Here is a 27,769-nt window from a genome sequence, read left to right on the forward strand (position 1 = left end):
TCTCCTAAGCTAGTAAGCACATGTCTGACAACAGAAAAACCAAATACAATCTTTTAATGGTGATCAAGAAATCCCAAAGATTTTACCATATTTGATAGAAAATTCTTGCTAACAAATCTTCTACAATGACAGTAAGGCACATTAGTGTTTAAAAATGACAACTGATAAGAGATCTAACAGCGTAAAGGAGAGTCAACAACATGCTGATTCTGACACCATAGCTGATTGCAGGACAATAGATGATGATGGACAAAATACAATTCAGATCACAATCGTTTGGTCGGTGAGCACAGCACCCAACAAGGAGCTGATGGCAGCACATCTCCCCCATGCTGGGCACAAGGCAAGGCCTGTGTTAGCCACCCAGCGTGGGCTGATGCTCCCCCAGCACCCTTGATTCCACCACTGCACTGGGGGAAACATCATACCTTGGTTTTACTGCACAAATTAGTCACAGTAAGAAGCGATGCTTAATACATTCTATACAACTTTTCCACGTTATTCAAATAAACCATTTTGTAACCTGGTTAGAGGTCAGACGACCAGTGTGATCTACTCCAGGAGGTCCTGTTTGGTTAAAATGGTTCTCGAGTCTGAAAAAGCTGCTCCAGGCAAAATCTGCCATTTGGTTTATTCTGAAAAACATTATGTCACAAATGTCTAAAATTACTCTGAATTTAAAATAATTAAATAAAAAAATCATACCCTGGAGCATAGCAAGACACCAGACATGATGGTCAGGGACGCAAGAGGCCGATGAACTCAAAGCATCATGCGCTTCCCAGAAAACATGAAGCTTTACCTCTCCTTCACCATGTTTCAGCTGCATTTCAATTATACAGAAAATGTACTTCCTTAAGTTAAAAATTAGACATAAAAAACTTGCACCCGAGTCCAGCAAAATGTTTCACTTCCTATCTTCCTGTGGAGTCCTGAGATCATTTGAAAGCCAGACTAAGAGCCAAGTGCTTTCAAAGCTGGAGAGAGATGGAATTCAAACACATATTTTTGGCAGTAAATATACTCAGTGAAAATTTGATTCTCCATCCAATGCTGAAATACTTTCTGTATTTGCCCACTAGAGAACAGCAAAATGCCTTAGCATATACAATCTATAGAAAATAAACCAGAAAAGTACTTATTATACTATGAATTTTTATATATATATAAAAATAAAAATATTTGCCATTTTACCTAACCAGAGGCCTCACTTTTAGCATTGTAATGATCTCAGAAGAAAAAGCAAGATTCAGAATTATTTCTCCTTCAGGTAGAATCTGACTGAAAGTAAAAGATCAGGTAATTTTTCACATCAGCAGCTGATCCTACAAAGGCTTACAAACATGATAACCAAGTGCAAGTCATTCTTGGGACTTAACAAGGTCATTCACAGTGCAAAGTCTGCACTAATGATACTGTTCCCTTTTTCTATGCCAGCAAGTAGAAGTGCAAAGCTCTTCTAGTGTGGACAGTTACATCAATATGGAAGTCTCACAACAGTATCTTATATCAAGACTCAGCAAAGCAAAATAAGTTACGCAGATACAAAGCACCTTGGAGGGCATGAGCAGCAGGTGCTTGTCACAGCTTCATTAGCTTAACCATATTAGTATCAAAATGTAAATCACCTCAATCATGTAATCACCTTTCCAAAGCATGTGAAAAAAAAAAGCAACATAAGATAATGCCCTAAAACAAACTATCTGCCTGAAGAGTTTCACCCTCAGCTCAAAGGTTTTCTCCTGTTCCAGTTTCTATGACCTGCAGCTCCCTACAGCCTAGCCATGCTCCTCACTGCTGGGACGTTAAGGTCAGTGCTGACCAGTGTGCCCAGCTGCAGGGCCAGCATGGGTGTTCCTGCGCTGGTTTCAGAGTGGAGACGTGTGGGTGACAAGTCTTCTAGTTGCTTAAATGCAATCTGCACCAGCAGCGCTGGAGATGACAGCAAGTAGCCAAAGCATGGTGGGGAAGAGCGAGCTGGCACAGCCCTTGAGTGAAAAGGCGCAGGGAACTGCACCCAAGGAGACGTGCAGTGTTGCTGGCCTTCTCAAGAGAGGTTTGGCCAGAGAAAGAATGGACCCCACCACGTAAGACCTAGATCTAGGACCTGGCACAGGCAGAGTACACAGCTGACCTCAGCACAAGGCTGTGGGAGGCAGCTGGGTATTGCCCAGCTCAAAACCATGATGTGGCAGGCAGGATGCTTTCCTGTCCCCAGTACCTCACCTCTGTATTTCAGATGCACCAGCAACAGACTTTTATATCTCTTTCAGAAGGAAGTGGAGACATATATAACTTACATATGTAGTTCAGGACAGTGACCCATGCAGCAGCACTGAGCAGGAACTAGGTCCTGTGTTATTATTACACTCATTACAAAGACACATCGCTGCATAACACAGGAGCCCCATAATAAAGACACCTCCACCTTATCCATCCTTTCTGGGCAGCACTGTTACTCCTTCAGCTACACAAACCCTCACACAGCCCACACCAGACTGAGGCTCCAGTGTGTTTATGGAGGGAAAGAAACTGTGGTACTCCCCTGCCAGCTGCCCACAGTCCCCTTTCTCCCATCCCCAGCATCTGGGGAACTGATGGGGGTGTGGGGTTGGTTTACACACTCTCTTCAGGAGCTTTATCCTCACCAAAAGATCTGGCAGGTCACATGTAATAGCAATATACACCAAGGCAATGATTCTTCTATTTACTGTTGATTATATGCAAAGTCTTACAGCAAAACACAGAAGTGTCAAGAGGGTGGAGGTGGGTCTCACACTGAATTTGGGAGGTGCAGATGGAGCTTCAATGGAAATCAGGATCACTAAATCACACAAGACTATGGTTGGCAATGTCATTATAAATCCAAAACTAAGCACCACGTGACCCACTGCAGTACCTCTTCCTGGTTTTTGAATTGGACTGAAAATTGTTTCCATGTCAAAACATTCACACAAGTGAAACATTTATTAGTGCAACCGCCACATGAGGAGGAACTGAGCCCACTATCTATAGCAGCAATAACCATAAAAATAGAGTCTGACATTTAGCAGGAGACTAATAAAGACATTTCTCAGGAGTCTTTAGTATAGCTGGGACTGTGAGTGTTAATTTCCATAATGCTGTGTTGTTGTCATTAATGAATGTGTTAATGATCTTAGTTCTTCATTTAGACTGATTAATTGCTGATTAGAATGTTTGGGAATGGAGATTAACTGATTTACACCATCTCCCACTCTGGCCTTGGGTTCTGAAGGTTGCACCTGGGATGAACATTCCTATTGCTGACAGATGCATAAACCCAAACACAATCCTTCCAAGATTCCCTCTTCCTATAGATTACAAATTACACTGAGAGGCAGGGATAAGAGAAAGTGTAGAAGGCAGTGGGTGCAGCAGATTTCCCCTTATAAAATCTGGTATATGTTTTCCACTGCTCATTCAAAACAGCAGAAGGCAGAACCCAAGTACCGCAAAAGTATAACTGGATATATATAGCTGCTGCATTCATAATAGAGCAGCAAAAGTGTGTGTATCCACATACATACAATACATACACCCATATATGTGTATGTGTAGATACACAAAATTCCTTTATAAAACAAATTCTTGAGGGCAACTATTTTTAACCAGTGGTCCCTAATTCTTAAACTTGAAATTGGATTATTTCTAAAGGGTCCATAAACATACTTAAGCAAAATGTGCTTCTTGCCAGTAGACTTAAATCAGTTTCATGTCTCTGTTAAAAATTATTCTATGCCTCAAAGAAAAATGGCTGAAACCCCACTGTTCTAAGTAATTCCAGACATGATAAACTCTAATCTTCAGTTAATCCAAAGGACTCTCTATTATACCAAACTCTCTGGAAAATGCCATCTATTTCTGTTCCGTTTTAAGCAGGGCTCTATGTATTAATCTAGTCTTATTAATACTATGACCTCTGGATGTTATCTTTAAGAACATTAAAAGTTGTTCTTTTGGTTGACTGGCTGCTTTTGCTGTTGCATTTTAGTACGGCTTCTTGTGTTTTGCTTAAAATGGAATTTAGAGGCTATGTTGCCAGTCATGTCTGCAGAAACAGCAGTGAAGCCAAATACAATAAATCACTCCAGTATATCTTTCAGCTGTAATCTAAATTAATTATTTGAAAATCAATTTATGGCTATTTTATTGTGCTTTTATGCAAACAGATGCCCAGGAGCTACAAATATGCATCCTGCTAGCTGTGTAAAGTGTGTACTTCTTGGAAGCAACACTGCTATTCCTCTCTTCCTGACACAGGTAGAAATGGATTTGAAAGAATATCTTTTAATAAATAATTACTGGTTTTCCCTTTCTCAGAATTTGGCTACACAAATCTGTGCATGGTCACAGATCAAAATATCTCCACCTGGGCAGCATGAAAAGAGTACAGGAGAGAGGAATTGTGAGTGTAAAGGATCAGCCAGAGCCATTTCTATTTTACTTCTATCCCACCCATAACTGACCTGCCTCAAAGGAAGTCTCTTGGCCAGCTGCTCAGTCATCCTCTCCCTCTCAGCTGCCCATGCCTATGGGGTAAAGGGGTGAGAACACGTAGCTGCAGGTAGGCAGAAACATGCAATAACAGCACACACTGCTTACTGTTGGCCGTACTGCAGTTTTTCATCAGGGCTTTGAGAAGACGTTCTGCTCTCTGGCACCGCTCTGCTCTCTTGAAAAACATTAGTTGAAAAAAAAAAAATCAGTGCCTAAAAGGGGCAGAGGCTTTTGTTCACAGCTCTAGAGATGCTTTCTGGTAACGTGAACAAACTGTGCCAAAAAGGGACTCCCCCAGCACACAGCACTGCCACCAGCTGAATGCACGTGTGCAGGTCTACGCAGCTCCCCTGCCACCAGCCAGCACAGTGCCAAAGCAGCCATGGTGCCAAACCCTTCCCAAGCCAGCACCCAGCTGCAGGAGCTGCCATGGTTGTGCCAGCTCTCTCAACACCAACCCAGCGGCTCTGAATGGGAACTCAATGGAAAACAGGTATGGTGAGGAATTAAACCATAATTCCCATCCTGCGCTCACTCCGTACATAGGCGTTAACTCCACTCACTGCTTTTATATGGCTTAGGCTAATCCACTCTGGTAATACCAATTCAGTTACAATTATCCAAACCGCATAAAGGATTCTTAGCCCAGAATAAGAAAGTTCATGAAGGAGATTACTACAGAAAAGAAAAAAGTTCAGCAGTAGCTGTTTGGGATTCTCCTCCTTGTATACACACGCCTTAGGGCTGAGAAAGAACAGCATTTGTGCGCTTTGACTACTGCAGAATCTTTAGCATTTTCTGATACTTGGGAGATTTGTTTCCTTAACACTGCCAGTTCTCAAACACATGAAGCACAGATCTCAGTCATGTACTCCTTTTCAAAGTATGCAACAGCCACCCACCACCTTCCCCCCCATTGCTATATGCTGCTGTGATGTCTTACAAAACTGTACTAACTTCAGTAACATACAAACGCTGCCAGATCCTAGGACTCATCTTTCTGCTATCTAATCCTTGAGGTCCCAGCTCCTAGTGTGAAGTGATATGTCACAGACATACCGGCTTCCATAAGAAGAATAGTTAGTACTCCTATCCGAGGAAAAAAACTAAACTCAAAATATATTTCCATTTAGAAAACAGTTCATAATTCAGATGGCATTTTATTCCTTTTTGACTCCTGACTCATTCTTGAATGATTAAGGATGAGAATACTATATTTATAGAGCAACTTTTCCCTTTCAAAAAGCTGTGAAGAACCTGGGAGAAACCACCATCTTCCAAGGATGTACAGTGCACTACATACAGCTGGAACTCAGTTTAAGCTGTTAATCTCTCAATTCTGCTTTCATAGTTGTATTATTGGTGTAAGAAAAGAGAACCTCTTCCTAACCAGCTTTTGTGTTTTAGCATAAAGAACAGGTACTGTTCACTGCTCTGCATAATTAAAGCCAAAGTACAAAGGTTTATTTACACTAACATTCAGCACAGAATTTCTCTGTCTCCTTTTCTAGCGGCTGTAGTTCTTGTCCTGTCCATCCCCATTACACAAAGCCCATGACAGAGCATGAGTAAAGGAGCTACAGTCAACAAAACCTGCATTCACACGTGAAATCTGTTCAACACTGACAAAATTAGACAGATGTTGGATATCTATTTGGCCCTTTTCGTTTTGGTGCCTGTGATCCTGTCTGCCTGGCATATAAAATTGGCTAAAAGGGACTGTTTTCTATTGAAACTCAAGAATTAAGCATTTTCAGTATCTAATGCCCACAATTCTAAGAGCTGTTAAATTTTAGGAAAACAAATGCCTGATCATAAGCATGAAAGATTTCTAAACAGTCACCTCTGAATAAAAAAAACATTAAAAAGTTGAAGCTGAAAGGCAAGCTTTCATGGCATGTAAAGGCCTGTGTAGAAATGAGACAACCATGGCTTGCTGCCTGGCTGTAGTAGGCTCTCAGGAGACACTGGCAAAGCCTCTGGAGGTGACAGGTTGTTAGGAGCTATTCGTTAAGAAAGTTCTTCATGCACATTTGCATTTCATTTATCTATCTGTCTCAAATTCAGGACGTTACAAAATCACCCATCAATCACTCAACAGCACAGACTAGAGCAAACAGTCCCCATCAGTCATTACTTAGAAAATATAAGGGTGTGGTGTTATGGAAAAGCAATGCCAGAATGAGCGACAAGAAATGAGTTGTCTCTCATTGTTCAGTTGGACAGGGTACCCAGACTACTTCAAAATCCCATCCATAGAGACTGGGTTGCAATGAAGACTTACGAGGCTTATGATCAAAACTTAGAAGGGAACCAAGACATGTTAAGTTCTAGAGAGAAGAAAAATGAGATGAATAACCATATGACAACCCTTTAAGATTTCACAGATTGACCATAATCAAGTTAAGAATTGCCTTCATTCAATATCACCTAATGAATCACTATACCCAGCAGGCAAATTTAAAGCATCAAAACAGACCGCAAAGTAATCAGTGTGTTAACAACCACTCTGCTTCATTTTATCTGAGTGCATATATATTGCACAGATATACAGACCCACCACCATTATTCCCCCAAGCTTTGTTCCAACTTGCTGCCTTTCCACAGCTACTTCTTACAAACGCTAGTCCCGCTGTGCCGCTGTGCCCCCAATGCAAAGTCCACAGCCTGGTGCACACTGTGGAAGAGAAGGTGGTCTTCCCCCTCTTTAAAGAATTCTCCTCGGATCAGGGAACTCCTCACTGAAGGATTGCACTGGGCCAGAAGCACCTGGACTTCTATCTCCCTGTAGTCCTTGCAGACCTCTTTGAGCGTGCGTATTCCTGCCGTGTCCAGAAACTGTACTGCACAACAGTCAATCACTATTGTGTGAAATCCCAGAGGTTCAGAGACAAAATCCATGGAGATGCTGGTCTGGTTGCCACCAGAATCTACCTCTTTCTCTCTAAGCATTCTCTTTACTGCCTTTTTCTTTGCTGCTTTCACCCAGACTGGGTTGACCCCAGTTTGCTTGTACAGGATGGATTTAAAGCACTCTTTGTTGATATAGTAGAGGGGTGCTTCGAAACGGAACACCACAATTCCTGGCTTGGTTTGCAAGTTCTTGTAAGCAGACAGGGATTCATACGTCTCGGACTCCGCCACCCAACCAAGCAGTGGTGCCTCAGGTCTCTGAGTTCGGAAAATGACACAGAGCATAGAGAAGCAAACACCAACCAAAAGACCAATCTCAGTACTGATGAGGGCTGAGGCTGCCATAGTAACTAGCCAGATCACTGTATCCACTCTGCTCAAACGCCACATCTTTGGCAGGTCCCTGAACTTCTGCAGGGCTCCTTTGAGGTTTACAATGGTTATGACAGCAAGGACACATTTCTGAAGGGAGTAAAACAAAGGTGCAATCACAAGGAGGACTAATAGGATTACCAAACTAGTTACCATGGCAGACACTTGTGTCCTACAGCCTGTGGACTCTTTGACAAGAGTCTTCGCAAGAGCTGCACTTGTTATAAAACAATGGAAGAAAGAAGGAATGATGTTGCAGAAGCCAATGGCATACATTTCCTGGTTGGCCTTCACAGAGTAACCATGCTTCTTGGCAAACATCTCCGAGAGGGAGACAGTGATGGCAAAGCCAATAATAGCTAAGGGGATAGCATCCAAAGCCACATTAGGAATCAGGTTCCAGTCTGGAGGACGGGGTGGCAGAAACCCAGTTGGGATGCGTCCGGCAACACTTGAGCCGTAAGTCTCTCTCAGCTTCCCAAAGTGAGATGCCAGAGTAGCTGCCACAATCACGACTAGTTCAACTGGTATTGGAGCCTTGAGCTTGGATTTAAAATGATCATTAAGCTCTTTGGTTGGGATAAGTACAAGAAAGCACAAGATGCTGGTGATGAGATCACAGACGTTGGTCTTGTGTATGTTTCTGAAGATGTTTATCCATGTGGTTATGAGGGAGCCAATGCCACTGGTCCTTGGAATGTTTAGACCCAGGAGATACTTGGCTTGTGAGGTCAGGATGGTGAAGGAGGCACCCGTGACAAATCCACTCAGCAATGAATCGGAGAGGTACACTGAGACAAAGCCCACTTGAAAGAAACCCATGGCCACCTGGAAAGGATCAACCACACAACAGATTAAGATGCAGATCTTGGACATGTCATCACTGTGGGGCTCTGGAGCACAAGGCATGGTCTAAGCATGAAGAAAACAGCCTCCAGCATTCAGCTGCTCCTCAATGAAATGCATTTCTAACACAGAGCAGGCTTTTGTGGGGGGTCTTCATACCCTGAACCTGTGTTTATTGTTTGCTCGGTTTGATTGTAACTTCTTGTTACCCTAGCAGGCAAGAAAGGCAAGCCTGGGGTGGGGAGGGAAGCATTTGAAATTCCCACTACCTTTGCCATTTCTCTCAAGTTCTTCTGAACTTTGTAAACTCTGCAAAGATCCAACACCTTTCTGATTGTCTTTGACTTACACTGGAGCTCACAACCTGCAACAAAAGTACAGACTGTGGCATAACAGCTGTCCTTTGCACTGCATAAAGCTTGGTGCATCTGACATGGGTAGTATGAGCTGCAAACTCTTGCAATGCAGATTAGACAATATTTTTAAGTGCCTTGTCATTAATTTTTATTAATGCTAGTTGAAAGGGCAGCAGATAGAATATACCTAACATTTGGGTAATTTGACTCCTTCATATACAGAAACTTAATTGTACTTGTACTTGCAAAGAATATTATGCACAATGCACAACTCCAAAACTGCATCCATCCTACAGTGATGAAACACAAAATCCCCTGCACCCCAGGAGTCCCAGAATATTGCCAAAATTACTCAACTCTAACATGCAGCACAGGAAAGAGTCCAAGATTGTGTCCAAAACAAGTGTCACATGTACGTTTGCTTTCCCACCTATGTATAGTGTGATGAGCTATCACCCTGGAGGGAGGGCACCATAAGAACAAATGCAGTGAATTCTAGGACTAGGTAGAGACAGAATGGTAAAATATTGTTGAATAACATATTTTAATAAGGTAATAATTAAAAGTTCTATTTAAAATATATTTTATCCTCTCAATAGTATCCTTTCCATATTGTATATTCGGTATTGTTTTGCTTTGAACAGACAAAGAGCCAAGGTTTACAGACACAAAGACAAATAAAAATCAATTGGAGAAATCTCTTACTGTCCAGGAAAATCTTTTACTTTCCAGATTACTTTTGATAAAAGGCAAATAATTGGAGTCTGGAATGAGAAGCTGACACACCACATTTGGGCCAAATGAAATGGAGGTTTATGCTATAAGCCAGAGAAAAACAAAATAGCTCCAAGTCACAGTGAGGAAGGTAGTGAGTTACTAGGTGAGAGCAGCATGTAGTTATGTGCAGGTCCTTGCAGTCCCCAACAAAGTAGCAATGCAAGCACAAAATGCTATTAAAAAAGGAGAGGACACGGGAGCTTCTTGCACAACAAGAACTGTAGATCTCCATTGCTCCTTGTGTCCACTCCCCTGGGATGCAGATTAAGGAAACATGCAAGCCCAGCAGTCTGTTCATGTGGCAATGACCTAAAGAATTAAAACTATTTCCACAGAATACCTGTTTGTCCACCTCCTCTTACCTGATAAACTCCAGCTATGAAGGTCACAGTGGCTCCCACTGTAATTGCATAGCAGCTTTTATCACAGAGCAACTCCTGTGATGTCCGATTCACAGGAGAACTGGTGGTGTTTGCATATGCTGCTGTAGCTGTGAGGCCACTGAGCGCTGCTGGCTCTGCATCATAGCCAGCTCTCTGTATCTCACGATCCACCACTTGTCCTACCATCAGGCAAATCACACCGAAGATGCCAACTGAGATGTGGCGGGAAGTTCCAAATATGAAATAAATAATGCCAGCAAAAAAGGATGTATAAAGGCCATAAATAGGCTCCTGCCCAGCCAAGAGAGAATAAGCAATTGACTGTGGGACTAGTAAGACCCCCACAATCACACCAGACATTATGTCTCCCAGTAGGTACTCTCTCAGTTTGTATTTAGGAAGCCACTGCAAGACAGGAAAGAAACTTAAAACAAAGTCTTTAACTTTGGCTGGAGTGCAGCTACAAGTTTTCTTTGCTTGCTTAACCACCAGAGCCTTCATGCTCTTCTTCTTCTCTTGGGGTTCCAAGAACATTCCATGATGGAAACCGCTTTTAGGATTGTCTCCTTCTGGCATTTCAGTCACTGAATGGATGCTGTTGAATTCTGCCATTGCTGTCATCTCAAGGACTCCCTAAAAACGCAAAGAAGGATCGTTTTCATTAAACCATAAATGAATGCGCTACATGAGACTCTTTAATAGAGTGAATACAGTATTTATGAAAAGAGTGGGCTACAAGTCTTAGCTCAGCACAGAGAAAGCAATTTCCAAGCAAACTTGCAAAGAGCCTCCCCATTATATCCCTGTTAAGCAAGGAATCACCTTCCCTAGGAGGGAAGCTGATATCCCATAGAATCAGCTGGCAATGTTGTGAAATGGAAAAGAATGCATCAGCACCATCTCTCTGGGAGGCTTCCTTGATAAAATCAGTACCTGCAACCTGTTCTACACAAAGATAAGATATGGGGTTCATTATAGTCCAAAAGTTACTTCAATTCAGTTGCTGAAAATTAACTACAATTAGTATATTTCTAGCACTGCACAGCCTTGTCTAAATCTCATATGTATTTTAAAATGCAGTGATTACACCCGTCAAATATTGTAAAGATTTGTTATCCAAGAAGATGCAGTTGTTAAACAGTTGCTTTCTTTCAGCCAACAACATTGCAAAGAATGCTCTTCACACTTAAAAGCGGGCTTTCAAGTAAATTACATCTGAACAAAACAACAAATACAAGTGGAAATCATATTAACGCTCTAGTATTTGATATAATCACAAGGTAATTATATCAAAGCACATTTAATACTTAAAACATATTGCCTCATTGTGAAAGAGCAAAGTCTTAACAAAACAAGCCCTAACGAAACTTGATGATACATACCAACAGTGATTGCCAGCATTCAGACAGCACTCCCAGTTTCCAGAATCATCCAGAAAACTCTCTTTCAGCTGCAATACCTGCTACTACTTGTATGTTGAAGTCGGTAAAACTCAGCCAGAATCCCATTGACCTGGTGCTACAGTGGAGGTCAAGGCCAGAGACAGCAGCAGTACCCTGAAAAGTCTAACTCCCAGGCTTCCCTTTGCAATACTGCCTCAGCCCTGGAGTGCTAATAAACAACATATCCCTTATGTGCTGACTACACCTTTGTGCAGTGCAAACATCAGCCAAATTAATGTTCTACGCAATGTTTACCACTTAATTACCAAATCAGTACTGGAGCTAGCAGTGCTGAGGATGCCACAGCTTAAAATTGGTTCACTTAATCACCATTTCACAAGTAGCTACAGTACATTCCCTGCTACTATCTTTTCAGGGTAAGTCTCACAAAAGCATGAGAGGAGAAGTGAGAGAAGTGAGTTTTAGCATGACACTTACCCACCAGTTTCTCCTGCAGTCAGCCTATTACAAGGCACTGATCCTACAGTTACTCAGAGAGGAAATGTCTTCTTTTAGACCTCAGTTTAGCTGGCTGGAGGGTACAATTTTCATTCTCTCTTTCCAGGTCTGATGCTGTCATATCCAAAGTGCCCTGCATCAGCCCTACACGATGGTTTACACACAGCCACGCTTCCAGCAGCCTGCTAGCTCAAACCGAGATTAACTACCTACAGCTCTTTTGGCTAGAAAGACAATATCAACCCAAGTTCTTACTGTCTTGAAACAACCTAAGCAAATGATCCTAACCATATCAAAGGAATACACACCAGAGCAGAAGCAGCTGCAATACTTAACATTTAGACTGGCTTCTCTTTTCAGATAAAAATATTCAGAGATTTCTAGAACAGCCTTCTAAATATTAAGCAATTCAACCCAAGTAAACCAACTCTTCCACTTTACATTGTCACATACTTCTCACTAGAGCTACCAGGTCACAGTGTGCAGACAGCTATCTAAAGTCAACAGACAGGGTTGATGCTGATAGATACGCAACAGAAAATACCAGAGGCATTCTATCTGCTGCTGCAGACTGGGACTCCCAAACAGCGTTTTTATTCACTTCAGATACAGAGACAGCAAGTGACTGGTGGGTAAGTTCCTGAACCCTTACAACCAACCAAACGCAGCTCACTCGGCTAGCCTGCTGCTGGACTGCACTGAAAAGGAGCTGTGCTGTGCACAGAGACCTCCCAGGCTCCAAAACTGTGAATAGCATGATGGCACCACCAGGGATGGATTTTCTGTGTAAGAAAGGCTTTATGCCTTCCTGGTATGATATCAGATTCTGTACGATGCACAGGGCAGGCCGAACAGCATTACCAGGCCTCATGCTCTGTGCAAGATACTTGATTAAATGCCCACCTTTCATTTTCCACATCTGGTAGTGCATCAGTGCTTTCCTTCAGCTCCTGCCCTGTGCCATATCTCCAACTCCATGCCTAATTCATCTGAACCACATGCATGGGGTCTGCAAGGTGGTCTGCAAATGGGAAAGCTGCAAACAGCTCTAAGCACAACAACTGCAGAGCACGTTCCTCTTTGTGCACGCTGTTCTGAGCACGGGCAGAGGAGCTGCTTTAAGGAAAGTCACACTCCAAAAATAAAGGTTTAATGCTTTACTGGATTAGGTGAGACCTAAGTGGACAATTCCATAGTCTGAACTCAAGTCCTGTTTCTGGTATCTGTGGTCTTCCTTTCATCCTGACCCTTACAACTTGGAGAACCAACAGCTCTGGATGCAAGGGTAAGTTCACCCAGAACTCAAAAAAAACAAAACAAAAAAACAACACATTTTTCAGGCTAAATTTTCCCATGCATTTATGCCTCTGTGTCTGTTCTTGTTAGACAAGTCAATCACCTAGTGCAACAGAAGGTAAGAGAAGAAAGCTTTAGTTTTGCCTGCATGCTTTCTTTATTATTCCAAACTGTAATCTCGCAGCCTTACATACAGAATTACTGGATCACATACCTACAGACACCTTATAAATGATGAATGTCCCTTGGCTAATGCCTTCTGATTCAGCATCTTTAATGTGTTTTAGAATAACTATGGGCTCAAAGAGCCATATGAAGAATTAATATCTGAGAGGAAACCTCAGGTGAAGGCTGGACCTGATGATCTTAAAGGTCTTTTCCAACCTCACCTATTCTATGAAATACGCAGTGCAAGAAATTACATACCAAGATCCCACAAGAAACTCATATGGAAGAGAACCCATCCCTACCTTCTAGGTTACTAATCTCACTCCCCTGTATATAATTGCAGGGATTATTTATAGCACTTACAAGAAAAAGCGAATGCTACACAGGGTAAATGAAGTGAACATAGTGAATGAAAGCACATGTCTGCACTACTCTGCATAAGCACATTCTGTAGTTGTCTTTACTCAAGCAGTTTTACTCATTTCACAAGCAGAGTTACAAATCAAAAAGCTTCTCACCCAAAGCTCAGCAAATCAATACTGTAAAAGCTGAGGGAAAAATTCACCCCAGGCTATTTCTTGTGTAGCTGTTGTGGTTTAAGCCTGCTGAACCCAGGACAGTAGCAAATTGCTTGAATGAGTTTGTTTTCTAGCATCTTAGTAATGGAAATTCTGATTCCCCTATCCCTCACCCAGAACTTGTAGACAGCTCACTCAAACATAGGATTTTTTTCTTACCATGTCAGGGAACACCACCACAAACCCCAGATAGTTCAGTTCAGTTCTGGGCAGTGCTGTAAAACATCTGCATATACCCAGTTCTTCCTCAGTTATGTCTAAACAGTAGAGAAATGTTCTAAGTAGCATTCTTCTTGGCTACTAAACTCCGAGCATACACTGGATCTTTGACCTGCATGACAACTTTCTCTTTGTGGCATGAAAAGGGTCTTTCATTGCACAGCCTCTCACAATGTCGGGACACCGGGAAATGACACCATTTCCAACACCCGTTTCATCCTGAGAGTGTTGCTCTGTATTACTTCTGTAACCGCTTAGCCCAAACTTGCCAAGTAAAACTGGGTTTTGTTCTTGCCAAAAACTCCAAACAAACACCCTTTGGTTCAGTACACTGAAGGAGATTTTGTATATTTAAGTTGGAAAGGGAGCTACTCTGTTTTTCCCTTTCAAAGATGCTATTTATACGTAACTAATCTGTGTGCCTACAATGCACTTTTATAAGCTCCTTTTGCCCCGAGTAAGATCTTCAAGGGGTGTCCAATTGCCACAAAGCCTTATTTAAGACATAAAGTAAAAGACTACAACACAGACCTGAAGAAAATTTCCAGTACATCTCTCTTATCAAGCGACTACCATAAAATACAGATATGGTAAGGTACTGCATTCTTGGTATATAATGACTTTTGACTACTTATGGATCCCATCTGGCCCTTTCTTATTGACACCATGACACAGCAGAGGAAAGCTAGCACCTGCCTTTGGGAAAACACTACCTGGAGCAAAGGGCCTTGCTGGCTCAGACTTCTTTTCTCCATCTCAGCTCACAGTCACCCTAACAGCTAGAAAACAGATTGTGAATCTGACTCACCTACTGAAATAACATATTATGCACTTAATATGCGAGCATTTAAGAGTAGAAACTAAATCAAGAGTGTTCTTTCCATAACACGGTTTGCCAGATTACTTTCCCAAATTTCATGCGCATGAATCCCCTCTGTATGGGACCCCCACCCACTTGCCAGACACGGGAAGCTGCATGTACTTTTAAGCATGCACTTAAAAACTAAGGAGTAAGCATACAATCTAGAGAGATGAATAATTTTGGAAGAGATGTAAAGGAGAAGCAGTTGAATCAGAAATCCAAGCTCCACATAAGGACTACTACCTCTGAGTCCTCAGGAAATCTCACCCTAGGAGCATAAAAGGAAAGCGTATCACACCACTCTGGAAACTAAATCTCTGCTGTTACTGTTGCTGGACAAGAGCCTTTCCCAAATAATCTCTTAACTACTGTGGAGCAACAAGGAAATTCAATACTGCCATGAGAACACTGGGATAAGCACTGCAATAACACTGATGTACCCTGGAAGAAAGCTCAGGCTTATGACAAAACCCTTAACATCCTCCAACAAAACATCCAAGCTGCAAACATGTATCTCAACCAGAGACTTTGAATCGTATGAACACCAAGAACCATAAAACACAGACCACACCACATTTAAGCAACACACTGGGCACAGAGCTACCCTACTGTCGGCACAGTAATCCCCAGTCATTAACTCAAGAGGGAAAACCTACAAAGCCAAGCAATAAAACTTTGTTTGTGTGAAATATCCAATCTCCTACTTCAAGCTCAGCTCTCCTGCTCAGCAGCAGCAGTAAAGCCACTCACCAGCCTTACAGAGCCACCAGTCTGTTCGGGAAGGTCCTGTGGAAATCAACAGCCCCGCTCGCAGCCAGCCCTCCCTGAGACTGCACATCGAGCGTGACGGATACCATGTCCTGTCCGAGGCGGATCTCTCTGTGAGATACCGGCTGCCGCCTCGCACAGCACGCCAGCAGTCCCCAACCAAACCCACTCTGCTATGGAGTTTGCTAACTCTTATTTTCAGCAAGTAATTTCCAAGCCAGGCCACTCCTCCCGCCCTTACCGTTAGCTACCCAAGGTAAAACACTGGGGAGCTTTGTTCGGGCTGACCCAGGGGCAGCGGCTGCCAGCCCTCAGCACGCCACGCTGGCAGCGGCGAGGGGAGCAGCGCTGACGCGGCAGGGGGTTGTGCGGGTGACCCGTCCGGCTCCGCCATGCACAGGGTTCGCACTGGAGTGAAGAGCGCTTAAAAACGTGGGGTTTTAGACTCTAAAACCTGCAAGAAGGAACCCACGCGCTTTTGATACTCCTGGAATTGTTTTGTTTGGGGGTTGCTCTGCCTGAGAGCCCGTGTATCACTTTGGAAGCCAACGTCGGAGCTCGCAGGACAGCGAAAGGGAAGCTTTCGCACAACGTTCAGTTTCATCCTGTCGGTCTCAACATCACTTCCCTCGCACGCAGGGGCGCCGCGGGCTCACACCCCCACCCCTGCAGCGAGACCTCCCCTCCCGGCCCCCGGCTTTCATTGCCATTTCCCTCTTTCGAGCCACTGCCGGGCGAGCCGCTCCGTAAAGCGGGGTCCGAGTGGAGCCCCCTCCCCGGGAAGCCGAGCCGGGCCGGGCCCGCACCCAGACCCACCCGCGCCCTGTCCCGCTATCCCGCACCACCCCGCACGCCTCCCTCGCTTCACAGCGCCCACTCACTGCGGGCCGCCGGCGGCTCCGGGCAGACCTCGGGCGGGCGGGCGGGCGGGCGGGACTCCCCGACCTACCGAGCGGCCGCAGCGGCTGCCGGCGCCTCGGTAGCACCGCCCCAGCCCTGCCCCTCGCCCGCCTCCCTGTGAGGGATCGGGAAGGGAAGGGCTGAGCCGGCCCCGCCGCGCCCCTCGCTACCCGGGGCGGGCCAGGAGGAGGCCCAGCGGAGCAGGCAGGACCCAACTTCCGAGGCCGCTCCCGAGCGTCACTTTTTATCGTGTAATTAATACCAAGTGTGCTCCGAATTAGGAGCGGGCTGAGGAAGGCTGGTGCTGAGGGTGACTCACTGGTCCTGCTCCCTACCCCACAAAACAACCACCTGGAATGAAAAAAACAGAGGAACTGCAGTGAAGAGCCCGTGGTTCAGTTCATTAAGTTGTTCTCACTCTTCTGAGTTGAAAGATGAGGTATGTGGTGGCAACTGGAGGTAAAATGACCTTAAACTGATACAGATAGGGAAACCATAACAATTTCTGGGAAAACGGTCTAATTTCCCTTTGGGAAACCATTACTATTCATTTAAAAAGAGTCTTCAAAGTCCCTTTGTGTTAGTTGCTCCGGTGTCTGGGAGTACTTCCAACTGGGAAGGGCAGAGGAACTTGGACAATGCTGGTATTGGAAACACCAGGTTTTTGTTCAGTGCTCTCCTTTTATCTCTGCACTGGAGGTTCAAGGGCAGAGGGGCCCTGCCCAGTCTGTCCTGCCGGTCCTTCGGCACTTGCACGGCAAAGCAGACATCCTCTGAAATCGAATAGTGCCTAATATTTACATTTCATGTGGAACCCTGAGCTGCCAAAAAGCCCATTAATACATGGGCAGAGAAATCCAGACCAACTTCGAGCCTGCAGAATTCCTGCCCGTTCTTTTGGTGTCAGACAAGTGCTATAAATCTTGCTGTAGAAATACGCAATATTTCCAGTTGTAAGCAAACACGTACCCCCTCCACAAGGGTTTCACCAGATGTCATGCTAAGTACCACAGGCAAGTTGCAAAGGAAGTAAAACAGCTCACTCCCTCTCCCCTGGTTACCCAGCACCAGTGGCTCTGACTTCCCAGTCCTCTTAGGGACTTCCACATGAGTTTTAATTGAGTTTTAAGTGGGTGGTGACTCAAAAGACTACCAGAGGGAATCCTTGTGAGGAGTGAGATCTGTGTTGAAAGCCTTAAGAGGAGCCTTCTGTGTAGGGACCCTGCACAAACCTGATAAAAACCCTCAAAACCAAGCAATGAGTGTCACAGCATTTTCATTGTTCTAGAGGCACTGGCTGTGGAACAGCCTGGATCATCTAATACCTCATGTCTTCATGGAAGAAAAAGGGAAATAATATCTTCTTGGAGCACAAATAACATATTAAAAAAATTCCTAAGCACTGATTTTCCAGAATCAGTTATTTTTTTTTCTTTCACTGCTATTATTTTTTCTTTTTACTGTATGATGATTTGTTAAAAAGTGGGGGGAAAAATACAAGTAAATATTTAAGATAACTCTGTCATTTAACTTCCAACTGCCTTCCTCTTCCTGATGTACGTTAAGCTTTGTGGTTAGTGTATTTCTGCATTTAGGGGACCTTTGGCCTTGGAGAAATGTGCCTCTGGGGCTCCTCATGCTCCAGAATCTCCTGCCAAGGAACAGCGAGCTGGGGCTTGCTGACACATAAACACACGTGCCATCTGCCTGTCCCGCTTAGTCAGCCTGTCAGACTGCTGCTCCGTTCTCCACATTGCCCTGTCACCTTTAGAACAGCAAATCTGCAGAGGGCAGTTCCTCAGAATACGAAATAATTGTGGAAGAAGGCTCCGTTTTGTCCCCCTGAGCACATATTCCGGTGCATCCCGGCTCCTCCCACCCAGGGAAGCCCTCCCACCTTGCCCTCTCACCCTGCACTGCAGCTCTCGTACAGCCCCACTGTGCCCTGGTCCTCCAGCAGAGCTCTAGGGGCTGCACAGGACAGTGTTATTATCACCCTCTGATCCATCAATAAAACCCCTCTGCAATGGCTCTTCTCAGCCCTTTCCAGGCTTCCAGCTCTGCTTCATCACTCAAATGATGTCTCAAACTCAGAGGAGTCTATCTTTGCTAATACTATAGCAGGCAAATGTATGGGGAAAATAAACTGCACCATCAGCTTAGTATCTAACTCAGAAAATCTACCTTCCTAGATACTAATTTCATCCAAAAGCTTTTTGATCCTGCAGCAGTATTAAAAAAATGTATTTTTTCCAATCTGCTTGAAATGAAACCCTTTGCTTTTGGCCTCTAGCAGTGATTATAAAGTCCTTATCTCCTCAATCACATCAATTTTGCCTCAATAGCCACCTTCTTTTACTATGTTTGGGCAAGTATTCACATCAGCCCCAAATCTGAGTCCGATAAGCCTAGCAGGGAAGAGCTACCTGCACTTTTCACTCCAAATTAGATGCTAGGCAAGTTCCAGCCATCCAGTTATTGTCTTTGCTTTGGTCAATAAGTCCCATTGGTCCTGGGGTTTAGTTATGCTGAGTACTTCAGCTTTAGTGTAATACTGTATTATGTGTGATTGACACTTCAAAGGCAGCATTACAACTGTCTAGGAGGACTGCAGAGCTCTTCTGAGGGCACAAACAGCCTGACCCAGCCTGCTGCAGACATACTCCCTTCTCGACTGCTCCCAGCCCTTCTGAGAGGCTCTTGGGAATGTAACTCCGTTCCTGAGAACTGGATGTTCGTCCGTGGCTAAGGTTTCTGGGAGGACCTTCCTCTAAACAGGTCACAGACATTTCTACCAGGGGCTTAGAGATTCTGGCAGCTGATGGCGTTGCAGGAAAGGTGAAATCAGTACCTTATCCTCCCTGGGGAAAAAAAGTATCATCACTGCTTCTCAAAGGCTGTCAGAAATGGTGTTAAAAAGTGAACATCTCTTGCAGGCAAGGGGGTAACCGTACATCTAGGAACACACTGGTGAGGACACCTGCCTGGGAGCACAGGAATCAGCACCCTGCTGCCAGCCACCCTGTCCTTTATCTAGTGAAGGCAAGAGTGGTGTTCCAGTTCACCCACAGCAGTCTGTAGCTGGAGGCACAGGAATACGTTTGTAATGCAGGTTTCACTGAGGAAATGCTAAACTGATGTTTTAGAAAGGGTGACAGAAGTACTGACATTTCCCACGTGTCCTCAACGTAGGATGGGAGTGTGACTTAAAATACCATCAAGTAAATCTCTGACTCTAGTGATTTGCAGCAGTGCAGTAACTTGCTGCCTGCAGCAGCAGCACTGAACTGCATTGCCTGGTCATGGCTCCTTCACCTAGAATGAAATAACTACCTTGCAGCCAGAGAGGAGCCCAGGTCATAAAAGTGCCAAAGGACAGGCTCATTCTTTTTGCCTCATCTGAGTGACAGCAGCTGTCCTTCATGTCTCACTGGCTTTGAGCAGTAGGGAATACTTGCAAAGTCACCTTGAGCTACTGCTGAGCTCCCCAAATTTGGCCACGTGCTTTCTGTTACACTGACAATTGATGTGTGCGGCAGAGAAAGGGCTGCGGATCCATTACAGCTTGGTGAGTCCATTTAAACCATGAAGAGAGGTGTTACTCTAAATCTGAGATGGATTTTGCTGAGTTTATTGCTTTTAATCTCTGCGATTAGATATATGTAGATTATCACAAGTGACAGAATAGAGTCAGGGCCATGAATCCTAACTTATATGAAGTACCCTGAACTTTAGCCTTGATTTCTTAAAAATGCTTATGTTGGCAACCCTGGTTTGCAGTAGAATATTTTTATCATTTGGAGAAAAACCACCCAGGTTGTGAACCTCTATGTTGGATCTGAACCACAGCTAGGAACAGAGCAGCCTACAGCAACAAGGAGTGAGCCTACCTGCCTGGGAGTGTCCGTGAAATCCTTCAGTGAAGTTGGTATGTGAAATAAGGGCTACATCTGGAACACACAGCATGTGCTTGATTAAAAAATAACATCTGTACATATGGAGATGTGGCCAGCAAAGCACCTTCATACACTAGTGACTGTGGTATTTTGCATGGCTCTTTGTGCGCTCTGTAGAAGTGTTAAAATGTGGCTTGGATGCTGACTCATACAAAGATAAGTAATTATTTGCCACAAAGATCCTTTGTGTTAAATTGGCAGCATTGTCCTGAACAGTTTTCTACTGCAGCCATCTGCAAACAGTGCTCTCAACAATTAATTTCTAGCAATGGTATAAAATCAGCCAGCCTTGCTTATCGGTATCTTTAGCCATTTCTTTGGTTATCTAACCACATAATGACAGTATTAATAGTAGTAGTAATAGACATCATTAATAGTACACAAGTATCATTAGTACCATGAGATTATATAGTTCACAGTTTGGAAGCCAGCAGCAGGTGGAGATTTTCTTATGTTCGTGTTAATTCTTAGCACTTCTTTTCTCAATCTGCACATGCTACAGAATTGCTTTCAAAGCAGGCATGCAGGGGAGGTCAAGACACTTGGCAAGTCCCCATGGGAAGAGGACATTTTGACAATATTTAACTTTTTCTTTCCATCTCTCTTACTTCAGGATAAATTGGGACAATCCATGTAGTTCATGTTGAGGAAGGAAGGTCACTGGTACGGGTCGTGGAATGTTTCCTCCTCGGATGCACCTGGATGCAATCCTGTGTAACCTGCTCTCAGTACCCCTGTGTTGTACAGGGGGTTTGGACTAGATGATGTCCAAAAGTCCCATTCATTCCCAGCAGGTCTGTGAGACTCTGATCCTGTGGTCTGCCTTCTGAAGTATAGTGGGCTTGGCAGTGCCATTTGTGCTGCAGGAATACACAAGATTGAAAAGTTTCACTTACTGTACTAATAAAGTAGTATTTTATTGCTATGTTAATAACATATTTGATAAGTTGCTTTCAAGTACAGCATTGCATTTCCTCAGAAAAATATTTCTTTTCTTCCCCCTCCCTGTTTTAAGTAGCTGTCTGGATCTGTATAGAACACAGACATTAGTATGTCTGTAGATGATTGAGCTCACAAGACAAATAAATGGCCATGTACACTGATTTAAAAATATACCTCTAGATTTGAGGCTGGCATTATGTTTAGTGGTGAAGGGTCAAACACACAAGTCTTATGAGGAGCAGCTGAGGGAAGTGGGGTTGTTTAGTCTGGAGAAAAGGAGGCTCAGAGGAAACCTTACCGCTCTCTACAACCACTTGAAAGGAGGATGTAGCAAGGTCCATCTCTTCTCCCAGTTACCAAGAGATAGGAAAAGAGAAAATGGCCTCAAGTTGTGCCAGGGGAGGTTTAGACTGGATATTAGGAAATATTTCTTCAGCAAAAGGGTTATCAGGCACTGGATCAGGCTGTCCAGGGAAGTGGTGCAGTCACCATTCCTGGAGGTATTTAACAGATGTGATGTTCAGGGACATGGTTTAGTGGTGGGCTTGGCAGGGCAGGGTTAGCACTTGGACTTGATCTTAAAGGGATTTCTTCCAGTCTAATCAGTTCCATAATTCTAAATAAAAACAACTGTATGGTTAAGCTGTGCTGCGTAACTAAAACTCCATTTAATCGCTTACCTGCTTTTTGTGCTGCTTCTGTGCTCCATATTTTATAAGCTAATTCAGTTACTGGGGAAAAAAAAAACAAACAAGGTGGGGTTAGTTGCCACAAATAAAAATATCTATTAAAAAAATCAAATAACTTCTAAATACTATTTCTTCAAACAAGCTTGTAGAAAAGATGCACCACTGTAGGCAGCAGAAATCTATTTGAGCACTGAGCTAGCCTGAGGAGAAATGCTGTTTACAGATTTAGTATCTCCTGCAGCATTTGGAATTGTGTGGGGATCCTTTCAGGCACTGGGTTTGCTCCGGCTCCTGCTCAGTTGGGGGGAACCCCTCCACAGTCCTTCCCTCGGGAAGGCTCAGGCTTTTACTGAGTGCTGAAGCAAACCCAGTCTCTCCCTCAGGCTCAAGAGGGATGATTTCTCTGGTGAGTTCCCAGAGATTTCTGCCCACTTCAGATTTTGGGAAGTGTTTCTGAGGCTGCTTGCCTGCTGGCCTCACCCCTGGCTAGGAGAGGATAGGCATGCAACAAAACGCCACTCACATTTTTAGGTGAGAGATTTTCTCTGCAAGACTCAGCCCCTGGCCAGAGTCCTGAGGAATAACTAGTATTTTTTGAACACTTACGCTTTGCAGTTATCAGTGTCTGAAGCTTAACTGTAAAGAAACAAGATTGAATGTTAGTGCCTTGTAAAACACAAATCACATCTTACTAATAATGAAGTAAGAGGCTTCCCCTTTTGAGATGAGGGACAGCCTTCTAGACTCTGCTCTCCTTGACACTGATGCAGAGGAGCACAGGCCACACAGTCCTTAAATGAATAACTGCTGGAAAAATTTGCGGGGAACATTTTTGTAAGTAAAGAAAAGGATTTACCTGGTCCACCAAATTTGTTTGGCGAGTTTACCTAAGAAAGCTCAAGAAGAGTGTTTTACAAAGCAAGCAATGCCAATGCATTCAGATCTCATGGCTGGGGACAGACTAGATGGGGGTAGGAGTGGATAAATGAAAAGGAGCTAGCCTTATGCTAGTTAGGAGTGGACCTCTTCCTTGTTATCCCCAGAAACAAGTTTTTCTGTCCTCTTTGCCCTCCCCACTTCAATAGTCCCAAGATCCCATTGGAATCCTTGTCAGCCCCCTCAAGAGCACACACATGCCATCATTCAGTGCCCATCAGCCACCCATCGCTTGTTGCTTTCCGCTTGGGGTCAGATCACTCACCCTGCAGGGTTTGCAGCGCCGAGTCCAGGTTTCTCATGAAGTCCCAAGTTAAGCGTTGATAGCAGTTAATTGTGGCCTCATCCAGCTGCACCATCATCATGTACATCGTGCTGATGCTGAAATTCTTACTGACAATCCTAGGGCACAGTCAGTCATTTCACCAAGGAAAAACATTTAGCATTGAAAGTTAACAAACTCCTTTGTTAGAAAGGACTCTACAAAGAGAAGGGTGCTTTGGCAACATGAAGTATGAAGTAAGCAGCTCTCTGATAAGGTTAAGTGAGTTGCAATTGTTATATTTGTATATTTGGCAGTAACTTCTGCTTTCCAAACCTGAACAGGGATTTTCAAATGCTGGAAATGAGAAACGGGGAGGCATTTTGCTAGTACTCTTGTGCCAACAGTGCTCTGACCTGCTGCAGGCAGGCTCTTACTGTTCTAGCACAACCACTGTCGTGATAGAAGGAAAATGCCAAACATATTAAATGGTGTCCAGGCTTCTGGAAAATGACTTTGATCCCACAGGCTAGATTTTGACTTGTGGCACAGCTGTGAGTAATGGATTGTGCTGCTGCCAGCACAGCCCCTAGGTACATGGTGATTCAACGTTACCCTTACAATCCAAGTTCAAACTCAGCTTTAATTTGTACAAGTTATAAAGATGACATCTTCAAATCCAGCTAGGTGTTTGAGCTAGCTCTTCATGCAGCTGGGCACTTCAGTGCTGCAGCAAAATCTCTTGTGGATCTGTAAGTTGGTGTGGTTTTGTACCACTGAATTACAGCCTGACACCCAGGCATCAATTAGGAAGTGATAAGTTAGAAATTAAATATATCACTTTCAAGGGAAGGGATAATAAATATGTCTTGATATTAAGCTTGCCCAGGAGCAAAAGCAAAACTCAGTGGGGAATGAGCCAGTTACCTTTGCAGTGACGGCTATTTCCTGGGACTTAGGTGCAGGAGTGTCACCAACACACACCCAGGAGTGCTTCTGTGAACTGAACCCTATGGGCTTCATCTGTGATAAAAATGTTATTCTGGTAGTACAAGCCAGTGGTTTTCATCAGAACCCAGCAGCCATGTAGCTGCCAAGGAAACTGAAATGGACCACTGGAACAGCAGGCAGATACCTCTCCATTCGCATTAATTGTGTGGACGTGGTGCCCTCTGGCTCAGCTGGAGCAGGGAGCAGCTTTGCAGCGCAGGGTGCCAGGACAGAGGGGCACAGGCAGTGGGGTTTGATTCCAGTTAAACACCATATTTTTGTAAAGAAGAAAGCAAGTGTTTTCAGGTGGAACATACCTGTCCTTGGCCTGTTTAAATTCCTGCAAATAGCATTGCCAAAAGAAAGGAAAAAAAATCGTTAGTATGATTTCCAGACAAGGCACCTGGCTGAGAAACAGGCATATTCATGAAGAAAAACAGAATACCACTGCTTACTTTGACAAAGAGGAACATATCTGGTTGCTCTCTCATCTTCTGCAAAGACTGAAGATGCTGCGCAGCCTCATCTCTCTTCTGTTCCATTTCCTGCTTCACTTTGGTAATATCTGCCAGTTGTTTTTTCTCATTAGATTGAATGTCACCCAGGATCGTCTTCTCTTTCTCAATTATCATTGCTCATCTCTTCAAACAGCTTTTGCAGCTGAGAAGTCACTGTTTTTGTATTGTTCTAAATGAGCAGATGAGAAAATGGTGCACTGGCTCAGAATGGTGCGCTAGCTCATTTCAGCTTAGTGTCTCTATTAATTAATTAGGATTTTATCTGTCCTTTGCACTGGCTTTAGGAGGAAGTGGACAATAAGCATTTGCTTAGACTATCTGACTAAACAGAAGGTTATGAATATTAATCCTGATACAGTAACAAAATCAGATAAAATCCAGTTAGCAATGTGAGAACTGTATCGGCACGCACCGGAAATTCCACTTGTAAACTCAAATTGGTTTTCTTTCATTCAGCAGGTAGAAAACTTTAAAGAAACCCCATAGTGATGTGCAGTCTGTGGTCTGCCACTCCTGGCCTGTGCAGCCGCAATAAATGGTGGAGTCTCCCAGCTGGTTCTTCCTCTAGAGCTATGCTGGGAGGCTGTGAGAAAGGTTGGCAGTTTCTTATACCACTGTTTTCTCTATTTTGGACTATTTCTATGAATCTGCTTCTAGCAGTAGAGCTGCCATCACATTCTGCTGGGAAATGGTGGAGGAAAAATTCTCTGAATTAGTGATGATCTGGGTACCAACCTTGAGGTGGTTCTCGCCTTTCTGAAGCTCTCCTAGGGCAGTAGCTAAAGCTGTTTTACGTTCCTGCAGCCTTGTCATGAGGTCTGATAGTTCACCCTAGCAGAATGAAAGACATCATTTCTTGATGAAATTTGACTGACGTTTATTGCACCAAAACCCTTTTATGATGCCTTCTGAAGAGCTGCGTTCCCCATTGCCCTGATTTTTCTGGGAGTTCATTTGTTTGTTTGTTGAAACCAAACACAAACCCAACAGGAACATGCAGCTGTGATCTCAGCTTACCCTGCAGATGACTCCCCATAGACAGGGCAGTTTTGCTCCTTTACTTGCTCCAGGGATGAAGGAAATAGTTGCTGTCGTACACAGCCCACTTCTGTTTGGCAGCCCTGAACTACTTGTATGTAACTTGGGGAAGAAAGTTAGTTCAAAGTGCAAAGGATGCTTCCTGCTAATCCCTGAAGAGGCTGGGACCTGTCCTGAGGTCCAGAGCAAGCCAGGCGTTTCATGGCCATGTGCTTGGGTTCCTGCAGGGTGTTTTGCTTGGGCTCTGTATTGAGCCCCGACATTTCAAACGCAAGGCAGTGAGTGAGCGTAGCAAATGCGTTTCACCCCTCAGTCTCAGCTGATTCTGGGGCATTTCATAGATGCAGCTGGACTCAAAGGCAAGGACACCGAGCCCCCACATCTCCACGGGGACACTTACTCTGCAAAATAAGGGCAGAGGGAGGAGGGAGATGGAGGGAAGCGACTTGAGTGGGAAGGCCTGTTTCCCAACCCAAAGTTGGGAAGGGGGCTCTGTGGAAGAAGAGACTTCGTAATCCCTACAGGAATACGTTTCAGTCCCAGCCAGGAATGCCATGTGAGTGGCAGTCTGTAGCCGCACGGACAGCACACCATGGGCACTCACCTGGGCAGTGCTGGACAGCAAAGCCCTGCCTCTTGCTCGCTGTCCCATGTCACCACACACTGCAAGATTTGGTCAGCCCCAAATACCCATCTCTGCTGTACTGCCTGAGCTGAGCTTGTCAGGCTGCTTTGGCAACACAAGGGAGGAAATGAAAAGCAAATTCCTGCCCTCGCACCCCGTCCCCCTTCCAGAGCAAGAAAGCCTTGTTGCCCTTCCTGTGGCTTCCCCTCTTCTTCCTCCAGGTCAGGAGTTTGGAGCAGTCCCCGCAGGGACCATGGGGAGATCGCCTTACCAGCCTCTTGTCATAGGTCTCCTTCAGGGTGATGATGCTGTGGCCCCTGTGGCACGCCACGATGGAGCAGAGCATGCAGATGTACTGCCCCTCGTCCTGGCAGTACAACTCCAGCCGCCTGCCGTGCTCCAGGCACCTCCTCTCTGGCACAGCAGCGTCAGCGCCCACCTCCACCAGTATGTGGTCCTTACGGGAAGCTTTGGTGTTGTGTTTGTTCACATGGGCCTGGCACAAAGACGCATCGCAGGCCAGGCAGGTCTGCACCGCCGACTTCGGCGGATCCAGGCAGAAGTCACAGGGAACCTCTTCCTTCTCCCCTGCAGAGCTCAAGCCCTGTTGCCCTTCGGAAGTAGCCGTAAACGCCTCTACGATGCTGCACAGCTGGAAATTCTTCTGCAGCTCCGGGATGGGCCCAGCTGGTGCCTGCATATGGGGCAGGAGTAAGGGGCCTTGGATTGCTGCTGGCCATCAAGCACCTGGTTGATGCAGTGTTTGCAGAAGCTGTGACCGCAGCGCAGCAGCGCTGGGTTCCTGTACAGACACTGGCAGAGGGGGCAGCTGAGCTCGTCCTCCATGCAGGCACCCCTTCCGGCTTCTTCCCGAGGTCTTGCATGGCAGCGGGCATGACGCCTTGGCCGGTCTGCGAGAAACGAAACTACGCGGGGGTGCTCGGCACCGTGCCCGG

The 27,769-nt window shown here is 44.7% G+C and overlaps 2 protein-coding genes across 6 annotated transcripts; both read right to left on the reverse strand.

Moving 5' to 3' along the window:
* Positions 1-35: 35 nt before the first annotated feature.
* Positions 36-21,529, reverse strand: SLC26A2 (solute carrier family 26 member 2). Of its 5 annotated transcripts, none has more exons than XM_061456620.1 (3): positions 21,422-21,529; positions 10,145-10,798; positions 36-8,631 (listed from the first exon to the last, which is right to left on the reverse strand). In XM_061456620.1, the coding sequence occupies exons 2-3, from the start codon at positions 10,784-10,786 to the stop codon at positions 7,126-7,128; spliced, it is 2,148 nt and encodes a 715-aa protein (XP_061312604.1). In that variant the 5' UTR covers positions 10,787-10,798; positions 21,422-21,529; the 3' UTR covers positions 36-7,125. The 5 variants fall into 5 exon arrangements, with proteins under 5 accessions (XP_061312604.1, XP_061312606.1, XP_061312602.1 ...); XM_061456622.1 differs by lacking the exon at positions 21,422-21,529 and adding an exon at positions 15,940-16,000; XM_061456618.1 differs by lacking the exon at positions 21,422-21,529 and adding an exon at positions 15,761-15,926.
* On the reverse strand, positions 20,468-27,745 carry LOC133270961 (E3 ubiquitin/ISG15 ligase TRIM25-like). Its single transcript, XM_061456623.1, is given in 8 exon segments — positions 20,468-23,331; positions 23,646-23,782; positions 24,950-24,972; positions 25,088-25,262; positions 25,264-25,319; positions 25,886-25,981; positions 27,085-27,506; positions 27,509-27,745. Coding segments are annotated over 8 exon segments (1,095 nt in total). The 5' UTR covers positions 27,660-27,745; the 3' UTR covers positions 20,468-23,296.
* Between the last annotated feature and the right edge of the window lie 24 nt (positions 27,746-27,769).

This window comes from Pezoporus flaviventris, unplaced genomic scaffold, assembly GCF_033815535.1.
Source record: "Pezoporus flaviventris isolate CSIRO_AGI_PZ_B2104156 unplaced genomic scaffold, CSIRO_AGI_Pfla_v1 ptg000023l, whole genome shotgun sequence".
Classification (NCBI taxonomy): domain Eukaryota; kingdom Metazoa; phylum Chordata; class Aves; order Psittaciformes; family Psittacidae; genus Pezoporus; species Pezoporus flaviventris.

Excerpts from the sequence above, each read along its gene's own strand:
- SLC26A2 (XM_061456618.1), bottom strand. The coding sequence starts at position 15,823 with ATGACTGGGGATTACTGTGCCGACAGTAGGGTAGCTCTGTGCCCAGTG. Across the intron at positions 10,799-15,760 it reads CAGTGTGTTGCTTAAATGTG|GGAGTCCTTGAGATGACAGC; the intron begins GTGTGGTCTGTG and ends TTGCGTTTTTAG. Across the intron at positions 8,632-10,144 it reads TCATAGCTGGAGTTTATCAG|GTGGCCATGGGTTTCTTTCA; the intron begins GTAAGAGGAGGT and ends GATCCTTTCCAG.